Raw genomic sequence first — 17942 nt, forward strand, 5'->3', positions numbered from 1 at the left:
AAGGTATAATACAGTGGGCCCTTGGTATCCACTGGAAATTGGTTCCAGGATCCTCTATGGATGCCAAATCCATGGACATTCAAGTCCCATTAAAAACAGTGGCACACTACAATGGTGTCTCTTGTATAAAATAGCAAAATCAAGGTTCAAAATCTTTTTGTTTATTTATGCAAGCCTTACCTGATGGGGTTGTTTTGTTTCACATGTGCATATGGTTATTTTTTGAATTAAAAGTTTGCTGATACATACTGAACTGCTTTTCTCTCTGGGGTTCAGGAACCTATCCCTATTCCTTCCCTGATATTTCTATCTTTGATACCAAATTTTATGTTATAGTAGTATTGCCCAGGAAGGCATCTACTTTGCTAACTGAGGTATACCTGAAACCATTATATAATCCTGTTTGTGTAAACTAAATAATCTGCATGAAGATGTTTTGCTATTCTGAATAGACTAGAAAGCTGGGCCAAAGCTAACAAAATGAAATTCAACACGGAGAAATGTAAGGTACTGCACTTAGGACAGAAAAATGAAATGCACAGATATAGGATTATGGGACACTTGGCTGAATGAAACTACTGTACATGCAAAAGGAATCTGGGAGTCCAAGTAGACCACAAGTTGAACATGAGTCAACAGTGCGACACAGCTGCTAAAAAGGCCAGTGCAATTTTAGGCTGCATCAATAAAAGTATAGTGTCTAGATCAAGGGAAGTAATAGTGCCACTATATTCTTCTCTGGTCAGGCCCCACCTGGAATATTGCATCCAGTTCTGGGCACCACAATTTAAAAAGGATGTGGAGAAACTGGAGCGTGTCCAAAGGAGAGCGACTAAAATGATGAAGTGTCTGGAAGCCATGCCCTATGGGGAACGACTTAGGGAGCTGGGGATGTTTAGCCTGGAGAAGAGAAGGTTAAGGGGTGATATGATAGCCCTGCTTAAATATTTGAAGGGCTGTCATATTGAGGAGGGAGCAAGCTTTTCTGCTGCTCCAGAGAACAGGATCCGGAACAATGGATGCAAGCTACAGCAAAAGAGATTCCACTTAGGAAGAACGTCCTGACAGTAAAGGCTGTCCGACAGTGGAACACACTCCTTCCTCGGAGTGTAGTGGAGTCTCCTTCCTTGGAGGTCTTTTAACAGAGGCTGGATGGCCATCTGTCAGGGATGCTTTGATTTGGATTTCCTGCATGGCAGGGGGTTGGACTGGATGGCCCTTGTGGTCTCTTCCAACTCTATTATTCTAATGGAGGGTTACTCAAATGAAACCTCTGTTTCATTCAAAAATGACAAAGGACGTTTTAAATCTTTCCTCATGTGCAAATGAGAGATACTGTGTACCCTGAAGGTAATTTTATATAGTATTTTATACAGTTTTGTGCATGAAACAAAATTCACTAACCCATCTGATAGCAACGGTTTCACTACTTCAGCCTCCCACGAAAAAACTTTTGGTTTTTGTAATATTTCAGATTTTGGAAGGAGACCTCAACCCGTATCACCAAAACAGGTAATTTAGTGGAACATTTATCCTGAAACAATAACGTAATTTTATTGTTCTCTTGCAGGAGCTAGCACCTCATCAGTGGACATATTAGCTGTACCAACAACATCCGGAGGATCATGGTTCCTCAGCTCTTGTTCTATTCTGGCTTCTGTTCAAAGAGCTAGATCACACATTTGTGAGTGTTGATGTTGCCTGAGATAATTACATGTATGAGCAATGCAAGATGACCACAAAGAGAAATTATATGTTATTATACATAGCCTCAAGCATTACATTTTCCTGTGCAATCCATTCATACATTGGCCTACAAATCAAAAGCATGTGGTAGTGAAGCAACTCCAGTGGAGATGTTATGGGGCCATTTTCACTCTTGAGATTTAAAGTTTGAATCAGGTTTTATTTGCCTCTATGACTTTAACATTTCAGAGAAAACCGAGCCCGCTTGCTACATATTAAGGCACTTATTTACACAACAGATTGTAATGACCTGAAAACGGCCCAGATGGTGCAGCAGCAAACATATGGGGAACCTTTCATTAAGTGATTTTGAAGTGATTTGATTTAAAAGAAGTAACACAAAAATAGCTTATCTGTGTTTCTGAGGGTTTTTTTACAGAACTTTAAAGTGAAACATAGACCGAACCAATTCTGTTGCTTTTATTCATTGTCTATTATTTTTATTTTGTTTTGAAAGATGTACACCTCATCTTTGAATATAAATCAGGGGAGGGCAAAATGCAACCCTAGGGCCACATAAGGCCCTATGGATGGTTTTGCAGCCTTTGGCATCTATATTGATAAACTGGAGCATGTCCAAAGGAGGGCAACTAAAATGGTGCAGGGTCTGGAAACCATGTCCTATGAGGAACGACTTAGGGAGCTGGGGATGTTTAGCCTGGAGAAGAGAAGGTTAAGAGGTGATATGATAGCCCTGTTTAAATATTTGAAGGGATGTCATATTGAGGAGGGGGCAAGCTTGTTTTCTGCTGCTCCAGAGAACAGGACCCTGAGCAATGGATGCAAGCTGCAGGAAAAGAGATTCCACCTCAACATTAGGAAGAACTTCCTGACAGTAAGGGCTGTCCGACAGTGGAACAAACTCCCTTGGAGTGTAGTGGAGTCTCCTTCCTTGGAGGTCTTTAAACAGAGGCTGGATGGCCATCTGTCAGGGATGCCTTGATTTGGATTTCCTGCATGGCAGGGGGTTGGCCTGGATGGCCCTTGCGGTCTCTTCCAACTCTACAATTTATGATAGAACCCCCCCCCCAAAAAAAACTGTCCTTTTTCTAGCCAAAGAGGCAGGAAGAACTGCTTCTCCCTGAAACCTCCAGGTACAGCAATTCACTTTTTAAATAGGTTGAATGGCTTCCTAAAATACCCACTTCCCAGTTTTCATGCTTCATTTTTTTCTGGCCTGTACAGGTACCTGTATTTAAATAGTACTCAGGAATGCTTTCACTACCCAAAGTCATTCCTACATACGTATGTCTATTCACATACAAGCCTTCTCACATACAAATCTACACCCATCTGTCTCACCTTAAAAGTTTTTTTAATCAATATTATTAAACAATAATTAGTCAAAAACTCTTACTGATTTACTGGGAAAGGCCCACAGATTTCTGCTTTTCAGTATCTGTTTTTTGTTTTATTCAACATACTAAACAGTTTCTACTAAAGACAAATTAGGCAAAACATAATGAAATTCAATAACCATAAGCAGCACCAACAGCTGTTTGTTCACAAAGTTTGATGGAATCTTAACCAGCAAATGTAAAACTCAAAGATATATTGTTTGTTTGTTTATTTATTTATTTATATTGTGAGTGTACAAAGAAATTATACAAACAAGTGAAAATGACACTACCAAGCCCCCCCCCAAAGTTTTAAATAATACAAGACTCTCAGCTCCATCTTTATCAAAATTCAAAATTGGGCTGATATCCCTTCTCCAACTACCGTCGCGCCTCTCCTTTTTCGCGGGGATCCCTTCAGCGGCAGCCCCCCTCACAAAAATGGAGTTTCGCATATATCCAAGCCCCATTAGCTTGAATATAGGCACGGGTGCGTGGGGGTGCGCAGGTGGGCACTGCGGCCACACACCCCATTCATTCTCCCTCCGTTTGTCCCTCGCGCATAAGCAAGTGACGCAAGTCCAAAGACCGCAAGAATGGAGAGAGGACTGTATATAGTTGACAAAAACATTCGATATGGTGTATTAAAACAGGTATAAAAACAACTGAAAATCATAAAGGAACACTCTAAGGTAACATCTGGTATCTTTTTTGTAGCTGTAAACTTTTCATTCCCTGGATACAAAATAATGCACAGATTTCAGTTTTAGAAAAACTGCTGTTATTTGAATTTTGGACTTTTATCGGCCAATCCAGACACCAAACTACAGATCACGTAACGTTCTGCAGCTAGCACATTTGGTTTCCTAACATATTCTGTGCAGTTCCTGCACCGTCGCCCCAGATAAATTTCATCTGAGCACCATTTTGCAAATCTTATTTCCTCAAGAACAAAGATTATGCCCCAGTCAGAAAGCTGCCAATCTACCTCTGCCCACTCCTGCCTTATACAGAGCCTGAGGCAAGCCCAGAGCAAACTGCCTTTCCTCAGGAAGCACAGCTTTAGCTATCACTTGAGGGCAGGACATCTCATGCAGTTCTTGTTATTGTGGTCCAATTTAATTAAGAGTTAGGTTTGCAACATTACCTTAATTTTATTGTTTGCAACATGACAGATATTATAGGCAAAACCGACACCTTGAACACTAATTTTTATTTTGCTTTGTTTGTTTTATGCCCTGGTAATATTTTTTAAGCTTGTAGCCATAAGCATTAGGCTTATGAGTGAGACAATGTTTTTTTAACATCGGGCTTATATTCTTGTTATCTTAAACCGAAAAGGCCAGTTTGCATAGATGCATGAATTCAGTTCCAACTCAAGTTAGTTATCTCATCAACTTTGGATATTGTATCCTACTACAGTCAGCCTTCCATATCCATGGATCCCTTATCCACGGATTCAAGCATCCACAGACTGAGTATATTAAAAATGAATATAAATTCTGAAAAGCAAACCATGATTTTGACATTTTATATAAGAAACCCACCATTTCTATCCAATATTATCCAATATATTTTATGGGACTTGAACATCCACAAATTTTGGTATCCACGGGGAGTCCTGAAACCAAACTCCAGCGCATTGTACTATTGTTGTTAATTATTATTATTATTATTAACCTTTATTTATAAAGCGCTGTATACTCTATATACTCTAATATTTATATTATTTATAATATATAATTATTTATATTTATATTATTAATATAATTATATTAATAATTATATATACGTACTCTAATACTCTAACTACGACAAAACAAAGCACTGGCTATTTTAGAGCTCCAAAATTAAACTGAAATCTGCCTCTAATCACATTTAGTTTCAGTTCCTCACAGTTACTTGTATAAGTTGAGGATGCAGCACAAAATGTCTGAAAGTAAATCTGAGAATAAGGCTATTTCCTCTGTGTTAACTAAATTAAACTTTCTGCAAAGAAAACCATGCCATCGTGCAGGAGGGGGAAGCAACTATCCAAAGAGTGACTTAAAGCAACTTGTTCCGATCAAGCATTGGCATGTTCTGTTCCTATATACCACCACTGCTGGTTGAGAGCAGAAAAATGGAAGGCTAGAAGTATAGAATATACCCAGCAGAAGGCTCCATACCAACGGCCTGTACTATTATTCTGGCTGCTTTTTTCTCTTTCCACCTGACCTAACATCTATTTACTCCCTGGAAAGTTATGACAAGTCCCACAAACTCAAATTCCATCCTGCGGAAAATCAGACCCTCCATATATAGAATGCTTACTCTGCTCTTTTCAAACCGTGGGCAAGGATACACAGGTATTGCATAGACATTATGCCCCAATGTATACATTCCTCTGGGAATGTAATGGAAATATAACATGAGTCTTTTACTCTTTCATACTTAGTCACCAGTATAACCCACATCTTCAGTAGTTTACGATATTGAGATTATGGGAGCCAGGTCTATGCACAAGTTATAGTCATGCGAATGCCCAAGTGGCGCTCCTCCACTCCACTGCCACTGAATGTATGAGCACAAAAATGCCCCTCTACAAAAAAACCATGTGCACCATTTCTCCCTGATTTTTTGCCTTTTTGATTCTAGCATTTCCTCCCAATGGTCCATACATCAGCTGCCAACAGTAATCCACAATTACAAGACATTCACTCTGCACAGCCTGAAAACAAGTCAGAATATCCTCATCTTGCAGCTCTGCCAGTCCTAGAGAAATGAGACCTAGAGAAATATGTGCCTCCTCCAACTAAAAGTTGGACTACATCCTCAATGTCTAACATGAGGAGGTTCCAGCTGGCCAACCATTTCCTCCTGCCAAATACTTTGTGGCATTCTCTTACATTCACAGGCATGCACTGTTTCGGTTCTTCTTGTTCCTACTCAGGTTCAACGTTCTGTGCTTCGTGAGCATGCTAATCTTCTTCACACTGTTGCCCTGTGGGTTAAAAAAGGTTATTTCATACTTCCACAAACCTCAGAATTCTTCCAAGCATTTTGATACCCTCCTTTTGTTTCAGCACCGTCACCAGTTCCAGAATGTGCTGTCTATGGAAGTCATACAGAATCTGGCCTAACAACACAACTCCATCATCACCCGATTATGATGTACTAAGCAGGGCTGGGAATTATGCAACCAGTCCCTCACTAGAGGCTATGCTGGCAAGGACTGATGGAAATTTCAGGACAATAACATCTGGAGGTTGACATAATTCTCACCCCTTTATTAAAGGGTAGTCACTATCAACCACCATGCAACACTGGCCCTATAGTTAAGAATCACTGGGTAAAATCAGCTATCAAATGGACCTAGCCTTTCAGCATATATGTGGGCAAATTCACTGCTAAAACATCTGTTGCACATTTCACTTTCCTAGCTATAATATTCTGGAAAACAGTACTATTAAGGTCCTTGTGTCTCAACCAAGGTCACTATTTGCCCCTAACTTGCAAAAAGACGTTTTGTCATTCTCTTTTACAACACGTCAATAAGGCAACACTAAAGCTACAATACTTTCCTCATTCCATGCAGCAACAAACATGAAATGAAAAGGGGGAGGGGATTTAACTTTTTAAAACTATAGGTAAAATCACATAGGTTAAACAAGGTAAGTCGTAAATCCCTAACTTGTGTCATATGATATGAACAACATGCACAAGTATCAGTGATACTCAGAACAAACTACAGGAGGATAAAGATAATGTATGTTATTACCTAAACACTGGCTAAAGGTACAATAAGTTTATGGATGGCAGTAGAAGTGTGGTGTAGTCGTTTGAGCATTGGACTATGACCCTGGAGACCACAGTTCAAATCCCAGCCAGGCCATGTAAACCCACTGGGTGACCCTGGGCAAGTCACACTCTCTCAGAGGATGGCACTGGCAAACCCCCTCGGAAGAAACTTGCCAAGAAAAGCCCATGATAAATTCGTATTAGGGTCACCATAAGTCGGAAATGACTTGAAGACAAACAACAACAAACAAGTTGATGGATGAAATAACAAAGCCTATGTATAGTCGGCCCTCTGTATCCATGGCTTCTTTATCCACAGATTCAAGCACCCTTAAATATTCAAAACATATATGATTTCCAAAGAGCAAACCTTCTTACTATGCCATTATATTTAAAGACCATCCACAGATTTTGGTATTCATGGGGGTCCTGGAACCAAATCCCAGTGTCTACAAGGGCCCACTGTGTTCTCAACTAAGGGGCAAAACAGACCGTCCCGAAGGAATGGCTTGCCGTCGCCCCTTTGAGCGCCAGTTTGAGACTGCAAACAACCTCATGCCATGGCCTTGATCTGGTGTTTTTCTGGACCAAAAAGCAACAAAATGCCGCTTCTTTTTGTCCCGGAAAAAGGGTGCCCTTGTCCCTGCCATGTCACTTTTCCTTACTCCTTTTAGCATGCAGCGCATGAACATTGCACCAAAGGAGCACCATACCACTGCCTGCCATGGGGTCAGGTGGGCAGTGTAACGTTGGTTTGGGTGACATTGGGACATGCATCATCTAAACACCACGCCCCCATGCCGCCCCCAAGCCGGCACTTACTGCCAATATGCACAGCCTGTAAGACTAAAATGCCACATATACAGTGTACCCTTGCCTTACGTAGGGGATCCTTTCCAGACCCAACCCCTGCAAGAGGCAAATCTCGTTCATGAAGCCATAGGTGTGCACCCCATTCACCATATTAGGGTTCACCATCCATGTAACCTCAAATCCATGTATGGCGAGCCTGTGTATGGCGCAGGCACACTGTAATTACTAGGGAATGTAACTTTTACACCATGCACAGGTCTGCACTAGATATCAGACCCGTGACTGGCAACAGCCAATTGTGATTACAACAAGTACTCCATAGTTGATGGGGCAACTACTGTACTGCATTCTGTGTTAATGCTTCTGAACATGTGCACTCAAAACATTTTTCACCAGTTAGAAAGAAAGAATAGAAACAGAGATCTACAGTCCCATCCTATCCATTGTTTTACAGCAGCTCAAGTCTCTTATTCAACCAAGCAGACCTAGGTTCAAATCTCTGCTCAGCCACGATGCTGGACCATCTGACAAGCAACTCTCATTTACAGGGTTCTTGTGAAGAAGATATTGGGGGGGGGGGAGGAATCACTTCATGGTTGGGTGTATTTATTAATTAAAATAATATAAATCTGTAATTTGAATTTAAAAATAGTTACATTAGTAGCAAAATCAATTAATACATAGATGGATATGTTATCCCAATTGATGTTCAGCATTGGTCACTGTCAAGTGACTTCTGCCTCACCCTGTTTATCGCCTTGAACTCCTGAGAGCAAACATTATTATTATTATTATTATTATTATTATTATTTATACCCTGCTCTTCAGCCAAGGCTATCATGGTAGTATTAATGTGAAATAAACAATTGTGCGCCCATTGATTTCTATAGAGTTGCCCAGGATAGCAGCCTATTTTGGAGGGGACATTCGAAGGTGCTCTTAACTACAGTTTATCTTAATAGAAGCACACTTGTTACAAGAGGGAAATCCTTGTTACGGGAGGAGTACACATACCATGCCTGCTAAAGCAACAGATAATAATAATAATAATAATAATAATAATAATAATAATAATAATAATAATAAATGTTAAATAGAAAAATAATACACATTCAGCACATGAAGTATGTCTTCTTCAGCGTCAGTCCCACTGAGGTCTGTGAGATTTACTCCCACGTTATCTTTAGACAGGATAGCAGCCTATGGAAAACTTTTTAACTGGGAGCAAGTGCCATTTAAATCCCATGGAGATCATCCAAATAAAGATTTATCAAGGTTGCACCCTTTACACTTTGCTCCTCCGCATTTGCAGCTTTGACTTTTTCCAGGTTCGATCGTGGTTTTGATTAATGCGCTCTCTCTAGGAATCTCTAAGTCCTCCAGCGCAACTCTTGCCAGAACTTGACCATAGAGCTGCGCTGCGGAAGCTAGAAGCTCCTGGAGAAAACACCTCTCTAGGCATTTGTAGGTCCTCCAGGGTGATTCTATGATCAATTTCTGGCAGATGCTGACCATAGAGTTGCACTGGAGAACCTAGAAGCTCCTGAAGAAAACACCTCTCTAGGCTTTGTAGCTCCTCCAGGATGATCCTATGGCCAACCTCTGGCAGAGGTCGACCATAGAGTTGTGCTGGAGGACCTGCAGATTCCTAGAGAGGACAAAGGAATCAAAGCCGGAAATAAAGCTGCGACGATGGAGTGTAGTTTATGATCGCGGCCCCAGAGCTCTCTGAGGAGGCAGCCTCACGAGGAACTACACTTCCCAGAGTTCATTGCGCAGGCAGCTGAAGCGCAGTGTGTTTCGGAGCCAATAAAGAAACAAAACCCCAAGGCTGACAAACAGAGCCCCAGAAGGAGGCCCAGAGCGGCTTCTTGTCTTGCTCGTCCCCCGCTTTACCTTGTTTTGCTCGTCCCTCAGGCGGCCCAAGTGGGCGGCTCGGCCGGAGGAAGAGGAGGAGGAGGATAAGGAGGAGGCTGCCTCCTCCATGGCGCCTCCCTTCTTTTCTCCTTCACAAAATGGAGGGGCCGCCTTTGGCTTTTAGAGTTTTGGGGGGCAAAGAGAGAGGTTTAATTGGGAAAGAAATTAAAGGAAGGGAGCGATATTCTTCCCACAAAAAGCAAAGGGAGGGGTGCTGTGGTTTCTCCTCCTCAGCAAGGCGCCTGAGTCCTATAGAAATGTTTGTGGAGGGCGAAGCGTGGGCTCCGGAGCCGCATCCACTGAGCGAAGGGAGCCCAAGTCGGAGAAGATGAGGATGAGGATGATGAAGCCTCCCGGTCCCAGGAAGGATCCTCCGCCGCTGAGGGAGGCATCTCACACTCGCATGCTGGGCCTCAGCCTCCTCTTCTCCTCCTCCTCCTCCTCCTCTGGCAGCCACAGACTACGACGGCGATGGCAGCCCAGGCTTTCCGTTAGCCTGGCCCCCTTCCTCCCTTCCTCGGAACTCTGGGAAGGAGGAGGGAGGCACCGCTTCCCCTGGAGCTCCTCCTCCGCCTCCTTCCCTCCTTCAGAGGCACCTGACAGGAAGGAGGAGGAGGGAGCAAGGCAAAGCAGGCCTCTCCAACACTCAGGGCCATCGGAAACCTCTTTACATATAGATATATACACTCTCCTCCCTCCATATTTGCGCCTTTCACATTTGCGGGTTTGATTATTCACGGATTAGTTGCCTATGTCCGCTCTAGGAATACCTAGGTCCTCCAGCGCGACTCTATGGTCAACTTTGAACTCAAAGTCGCACTGAGAGGCATAGAGGTTATTCCTAGAGAGACCGCTCCGCTAGGCCTTTGTTGCTCCCCCAGCGCAACTCTATGGTCAATGTTGGATGTTAACCATAGAGTTGCACTGAAAGATCTAGAGGGACACTGCTAGGTCTTTGTGGCCCCTCCAGTGCAGCTCTATGGTCAGTGTTGGTCAGGCATTGACCACTGAGTTGCAGTGGAGGTCCTAGAGATTCCTAGAGAGGCGGTTTTTTGTTATTTGTGGTTTTTCCATATGTGTCCCTAACCCTAGGGAATATGGAGTGACATACATACATACATACATACATATATATATTTCAAGTTCATCTTGTTACAATCACAGGCCAGCACAAACAAAACACATATCTAGATGGATAGATAGATAGATATAGATTATTTGTCTATGACTAATAAAGATGAACTTGCACTATATATATATATATATATACTTGAACTATAAAGATGAACTTGAACAATACATATATATATATATTACTCATCTGTAAACCAAAATATAAAAATGTATGGCAAAATGGACTGGTGTAAGATAAGGTTATCGCATCAGTGCCTGAAACGTTTCTATTCTGTTCCCAAAACGTTTCAAGATGTAACGTTATGGGAACGGATATTATCGCATTAGAAAATGTAAAGCGTTCCGAGAACGTTACGGGAACACATTTTACCGCATTTGTCCTTATAGGAAGCGTGATAAGTATGAGAACGTTTCAATATTCGCGCATGCGTATTTATTTCGGAGGACCTTGTAATGATGATGTAATCACTCTACTGTTCCTTTTCACCCGGAACTGAATAGGGTGACCTTTAATCTTTTTATATACAAGATACAAGACACACACACACACACACACACATGTATACACACATATAGTCCGCAATCTATATATACAAAATTATATATATATATATGTGTGTGTGTGTGTATATATTGTGTGTAATATATTTATATTATATATAATATATTTTTTGTATATATTACATATTTAAAATATGTATATTGTATATATATTGTATGTATACTTTTAGACACACACACACACACACACACACATATATATATATAAATGTTATACATATACATAAACATAGGGTTGCCATCCCTGGGGACCTCAAAACTGGGAAAATGTAGGACAATGTTTTAAAATGTAGCACTTTTAAAAAAAATTCCTGGCCAGGAAATTTTAAAAAGAAGGTCCTACATTTTTAAACCTTGTCCAGGGCCAGGCTAGAGCTGGGGGGACAGCCTCTCTCAAGCGCCAGCCAGGCTTTGGAGGACTCTGCAATCGAGGACCCCCATCCATAGCCAGGCTAGAGCTGGGGGGACAGCCTCTCTCAAGCTCCAGCCAGGCTTTGGAGGACTCTGCAGTCGAGGACCCCCATCCATAGCCAGGCTAGAGCTGGGGGGACAGCCTCTCTCAAGCTCCAGCCAGGCTTTGGAGGACTCTGCAGTCGAGGACCCCCATCCATAGCCAGGCTAGAGCTGGGGGGACAGCCTCTCTCAAGCTCCAGCCAGGCTTTGGAGGGACTCGGCAATCGCGGACCCCCATCCATAGCCAGGCTAGAGCTGGGGGGACAGCCTCTCTCAAGCTCCAGCCAGGCTTTGGAGGACTCTGCAATCGAGGACCCCCATCCATAGCCAGGCTAGAGCTGGGGAGACAGCCTCTCTCAAGTGCCAGCCAGGCTTTGGAGGACTCTGCAGTCGAGAAGCCCCATCCATAGCCAGGCTAGAGCTTGGGAAACAGAATGCAGGGAGGGAAGTCCTTTCAGCCAATCACAACAAGGCAGAACATGGGAACGGAAGTAAGAACAGATTAGATTACCGCTCTGACATTTCTTGGACCGTTTTAAAAACGTTTCAACAAGCTTGGATCACATTCTTATCCGTTCCCTCCGAGGAACACATTTGGAACGCTTTGAGGGGTATGTAGAACGCGATGGGAACCCGATGGGGAAAGAAACGTGCGGTAAACTTAAAAGTGTTCCGTTCCTATCGGGTTCCAATAACGTTCTCGGAACGCAATGCGATAAACTAGAGAGTGTTGTAACCATAATTATATGCAACAGGAAAATAATCCATGCAGCACTAGGAAGAAATTTCTGCCCTTGGCACAATAGATGCTCAGTACCTCGATTACCATTCAACCTGAGCAAAGCCCAAGGCTTGCTCTTTGCTTTTCCTTTGCTCCCTAGAGTGCAAGATATCATTTCCCTAATGGGGCTGGTTAGCCTTGTAAATCTCCATAGAAGGAGGGGAGGGAGTGGAGAGAAAGGCATACATTTGAGAGTTTGGGTGGTGATGAAAAACTACAAAGTTCAATCTCATACCTTCCAACTGTCCCAGTTTGTCAGAGAGTCCCGATTAGTCCTCTGTCTGCCCACTATTTTAGAAGCCTTTTAAATGCTGCAGTTTATTTCTCCTCATCCCAGTTTTCTCTTTTCCCTCAGCTTTCTTGAATTGCTGCAAACTGAGTTCAAAGTGCAAAAGTCCTGTACACTCAGTTAAATCTGCAGGAGGGAGATGAGAAAAGGGATGAAATCTTGTCTTTGGGGTTTATCACACGGGAGGAATTTCTCTTAATTTCGAATGAAAAGAAAGTGGGGCCAGAAAGCATTCACATGAATTTGCTAGTTCAGCTAATTTCTGTGAATTCAAATTGCGTTCAAACTGACTTCCCATTGCCCAAAAATAGCATGCCATTGCCCGAATTGAGTGTGATCACCTCTCACGTAATAACATGAAACCCCATGATTGCGTTCGGACTGACTTCCCATTGCTCAAAATTGCATTTGGTAGTCTATCATGCAATAACATGAAACCTCATGATTGCATTCGGATTGCCATTGGATTATACTTCCAATTTCTCTTGTCTGATAATGTCCTTTCTCACTAGGCTCCATGCAAAAGCAAACTGCTTCAGCCTCTCCTTGCTTGTGTTGTCTGTCCTTTCTTATTAATAGCTTTTGCCATCTTGACCACACTCTGGTGTTAGTTGGGCACATATCCTGATTTTCATCAGTCAAATGTTGGAGATTATGCATTGCATGGCTTCTGTCTTTCAGTACTAGTAGGGAGTTAAAGGGAGCCTTCACACAACCAACAGATCTTGATGGCTAAAAATCATAGACATCATAGAATCATAGAGTTGGAAGAGACCAAAAGGGCCATCCAGTCCAACCCTCTGCCATGCAGGAAATCACAATCAAAAACATCCCGACAGATGGCCCAAGATATTTTACTATCTGTAGCAAACGGAATCCCCTTCCCCATTGATGGCACAGAGTAATGAAATCAATGTGGTTTCATATATGAAGCAGAAAATCATAGATTCCCTCATCTCTGGAAGTATAAAAACCACAATAAAATAAATGACCAAAAATGTTCCTCATTCTTGACATCCCAAATCTGCTGCCTGAAACTGGCTGCCTCATTCTGCTTAATGGTAGGGGTGAGTCTGCTCAGAACATGTTTCTGTGGCACTGGATATACCCGAGTAAAGTAATAACAGAGATGTGTTCTTCTAAGAATAAGTGGTGACTTTCCCTTGTAACTGGGTAACAATAATTTATTCTCACATCTGTGATATCAGGGCATTCCCCATCAGTCTGTATGGAAGTGAGAGCTGGACAGTAAAAGCTAATAAAAAGAAAGACAACTCATTTGAGATGTGGTGCTGGAGAAGACTGAGGATACCATGGATGGCCAAAAAGACAAACAAATGGGTCCTAGAACAGATCAAGTCCAAACTCTCCCTGGAAGTCAGGATGACAAAATAGAGGTCATCCTACTTTGGACAAACCATGAGAAGGAAAGACTCATTAGAAAAGGCAATGATGCTAGCAAAAATGGATGACAGCAGAAAGAGAGGAAGACTTCAAGCCAGATGGCTAGACTAAATCAAGGAGTCCATGGGCCTGAGCCTGGAGGACCTGAGCAGAGCAGTGGAGGACAAGGGGTCTTAGAGATGTCTCATCCATGGGGTCACCATGAGCTGAGGTTGACTCAGGGACAGCTAACATCAACAATCTTTGTGACAGAGAGAATACTCCTGGGGCAAGGAGATGGTATAGTCCTGTAATAACAAAGCATTGAGATTTATGCTGGCAGCCTTGTGTCTGTACAGTTCTTTATAGAATATATAAAGGAACAGCTGTTAGATAACTCCAGGACCAAGCAACTAGAAAGGGAAGTTTGAAATCAACATTCCCTAAGGCTCCCCAGATTTCTAGTCAAAATGTACAACAATACTTTTTTCTTCAAGATCTTATTTAAATGGAGCAAGGAGGGTAACCTATGCCAAACCAGACATGCTGAATTCATTTACACATTAATCCTTATATCAAGTTTGCCCTTTTGAAGGTGGCATCATTTTCATAACAGATTATGAGCTATGGGATTGGAACAGAGGTACATCTTTCAGATTCTATCAGCATTGTTTACCCACATTAACCTGCAAGTTCTACCATTACTTGTAAGCTTTTTTAACAGGTGTTTTAATGGTTTTTGTAGGCTAACAATAATATGTTCTGATTATTATTATTATTATTATTATTTGATTGGGTCTAACTTCCTCTCAAAATTAAGACACAACACAGATGACAATAACATTTTTAAACGATACAAATAAAAACACAGAAAGTAATAATACTAGATACACAAACGAATTATTCAGTAACAACACAGGTTAAAAATGCAATGTAAAAGCAGATCCATTTTTAAAAAAGAAGAACGATCTCCCTGGATAAGCTTCCCTGGATGAAGATTAACCATCCATTATGAAGCCAAGCCCTCCCTCCAGTCCATCTGCCTTGGTCCAGGCCTTGGCGGTAGAAAGGAACTGCCGGACCTCATCCCCTTCCCCTCCACCGCTCCCTTCTCCTTTTGTGTGGTGTCTTTTTAGATTGTAAGCCTGAGGGCAGGGAACCATCTAATTAAAAAGACTGTATGTACAGCGCTGTGTAAATTTACAGCGCTTTATAAATAAAGGTTAATAATAATAATAATAGCATTAAAAGGCCTTTCTTCACCAGCCAGCTGGTTGCCAAAAGCCCACCTGAACCAAAAATACAATGTGAAGGCTCTGTCTTAGCCTCCTTTGGAAGGGAGTTTCACAACCTGTGAGCAGCTGGCTCTATGGTTACCATTACTACAAAGCCCTTAAATATATACGAAATTGTTTGGCCAAGATCCAGCTGGGCACTTAACGCTGATGGAAGGCAGATCCCAAGAGAAGCAGTATTTCCTCCAGTGTATTGAAACCCCACACACTTTAAATATCTGCCAGAAGGGTGGGAAGCCCTTCAAAGCAGTGTTTTGGGTGGTACAGAGGGCTGTGCAGACTGGAAGAGGAACACATCTTGTAGGTATTGTTCAGGGAGCGAAATGATCTCTTCTTGCCAGCATAATGTACATAACTGGATCTTTGTCCTCCAGTTCTCGTTTTGGCAGAGACAGTCCCAAATAATCCGTTTTATCATCCCATGTGTTTAAAAATATTTCAGTTTCTCTCTCCTCTCACTTTCTCCCTTCGTCCTCACCTTAGTTGAATTGCTGCAAACTGAGTTTTAAATGCACAATTGATTCAGTGGGAGGAGAGAGGAGGAGAACGCCTTTCCTGTTGTGTTTAGGCAAAAGCAAACTTCTGCAGCCTCTTCTGGCTTGTGTCTTCTTCCTCATCAATAACTTTTGTCATCTTAATCACACTCTAATGTTGCTTAGCCACATGTGTTTTGGTTTTCCTCTGTGAAATGTTAGAGGATATGCAGTCACAGTACTTAAAGCTGTTGTGTGCCTTCAAAGCGTTTCTGACCTATGGCGACCCTAAGGTAAATCTATCACAGGATCTTCTTGCCAAGTTTCTTCAGAGGGGGTTTACCATTGCCACCCTGTGAGGATGAGAGAGTGTGACTTGCTCAAGGTTATCCAGTCAGTTTTCATGGCAGAGGTGGGGTTCAAACCTTGCTCTCCAGTGTCGTTGTCCAATGCTCAAAACATTCCATCACACTGGCTCTAAAACTACCCTGTTTCCCTGAAAATAAGATAGACCCTTAAAATAAGCCGTGGCAGGATTTCTAAGCATTTGCGCAATATAAGCCATACCCCGAAAATAAGACATAGTAATGGGCCCGACGTGGAACGAAAGGGAGCAAGGAAAGGAGTGGCAAGATTGGGGCCAATGGTTCTAAAGGAAATGGAGTCGCAAGAAATTCAGGATGGAATTCTGGGTTTGGATAGTTATGATGACGTTCTGGAAGAAGACAACTATATTTCAATAAATGTAGAGTGTTGCACCATACCTAATAAAAATAAGACATCCCCTGAAAATAAGCCATACTGTGCCTTCTTGAGGAAAAATAAATATAAGACAGGCCTGTTACAGACTGTCAAAATAAAGCTGCTTGGGGTCTCTTTGGAGGTATGCTGTTTAAATAATGCATGCATCCTAAGAATCCAGAAGCTGCACCAAAGCTGCACTCCAGTGCTTAGGAATGGAGTGTGGCTTTGGCGCGACCTCCGGACTCTTAGGGCCCATGCATCATTTAAATAGCATACCTCCAAAGAGACCCGAAGCAGCTTTATTTTGGCAGTCTGTAACAGGCCACAGTGTCTTATTTTCAGGAAACACAGTAGCTCTTAAAACTTGCTAGAACATATGCCTCAATGCTATCCCATTGTGCTTCATCCTTGTTAAGATTTACCTCTGTGATGGGTAAGTACTTGTAGGACTGTCAGCCTTAAAGATGACAGTCTTCTGCGGAATGGAATTATTCCAATGTCTTTGTACAAAATGCATGCCTTCTTGTGCAGTCTCAAGCAAGATGACGTCTAGTTTTAATTTCTGACATTTTAGGTGAATCGGTATCTTTTCAGCTGTTCTTGCAAAATAACCTCCTTTCAATTGCCTTGCTTCATCTCTTCAGCATTATTAAAAACTTACTAATTAAGTAATCAACCTTACAATCAGGGATTCAATAATACGGGTCATTCGGGTGCTTTGGATATTGAAGCGGTACAAAATGCCTTCTTGTTTCACAAAGTACCGAGAGAAACCAGAAGAAAGAGCAATGAAACGTTGTTTTTTTAATGTTTTTAAAAAATTCACTCGGCAACCATAACAGAGCGCAAAAGCAGCATGAAGTTAACAAACGAGACAGAGTGTAGTAAATTTCTGTCAACAAGCACCATTTTGCACCTGTTAAATACGGTAAGAAAACACACAAATGGCTCTGCTTGTGTCAATTCATCCAACTTTCCACCGGTAGGTGTGTCACTAATCTTTGGTTTAGTAACTAAAACACACTGCATCTGCACTCTAGTTCCACGCTGGCAATTGACTACATTTTATGAAGGCGTACCGTTTGTCAGATGATATAGCCATTACTCTGTGAACCAAATGGGGCGGTATCTGAACTGTCTCCATTTAATCTTCCATGGGAAAAAATAATCTAATCATGTCAGGCAGATGCTATTTAAGAAGACTATGAGATATATCTTGAGGCCAAAATTCAGTGT

General features: G+C 42.0%; 1 protein-coding gene across 1 annotated transcript in view; it reads right to left on the reverse strand.

The window, feature by feature from the left end:
- The window catches only part of URI1 (URI1 prefoldin like chaperone), a 45519-nt gene extending 35390 nt beyond the window's left edge, over positions 1-10129 (reverse strand). Inside the window, exon 1 of the mRNA XM_042437335.1 lies at positions 9573-10129. Within this exon, the coding sequence (XP_042293269.1) occupies positions 9573-9662 (90 nt within the window). The 5' untranslated portion in view covers positions 9663-10129. The remainder of the gene's footprint in view (positions 1-9572) is intronic.
- Positions 10130-17942: the final 7813 nt, after the last annotated feature.

This window comes from Sceloporus undulatus, chromosome 8 (genome assembly GCF_019175285.1).
Source record: "Sceloporus undulatus isolate JIND9_A2432 ecotype Alabama chromosome 8, SceUnd_v1.1, whole genome shotgun sequence".
Taxonomy (NCBI): domain Eukaryota; kingdom Metazoa; phylum Chordata; class Lepidosauria; order Squamata; family Phrynosomatidae; genus Sceloporus; species Sceloporus undulatus.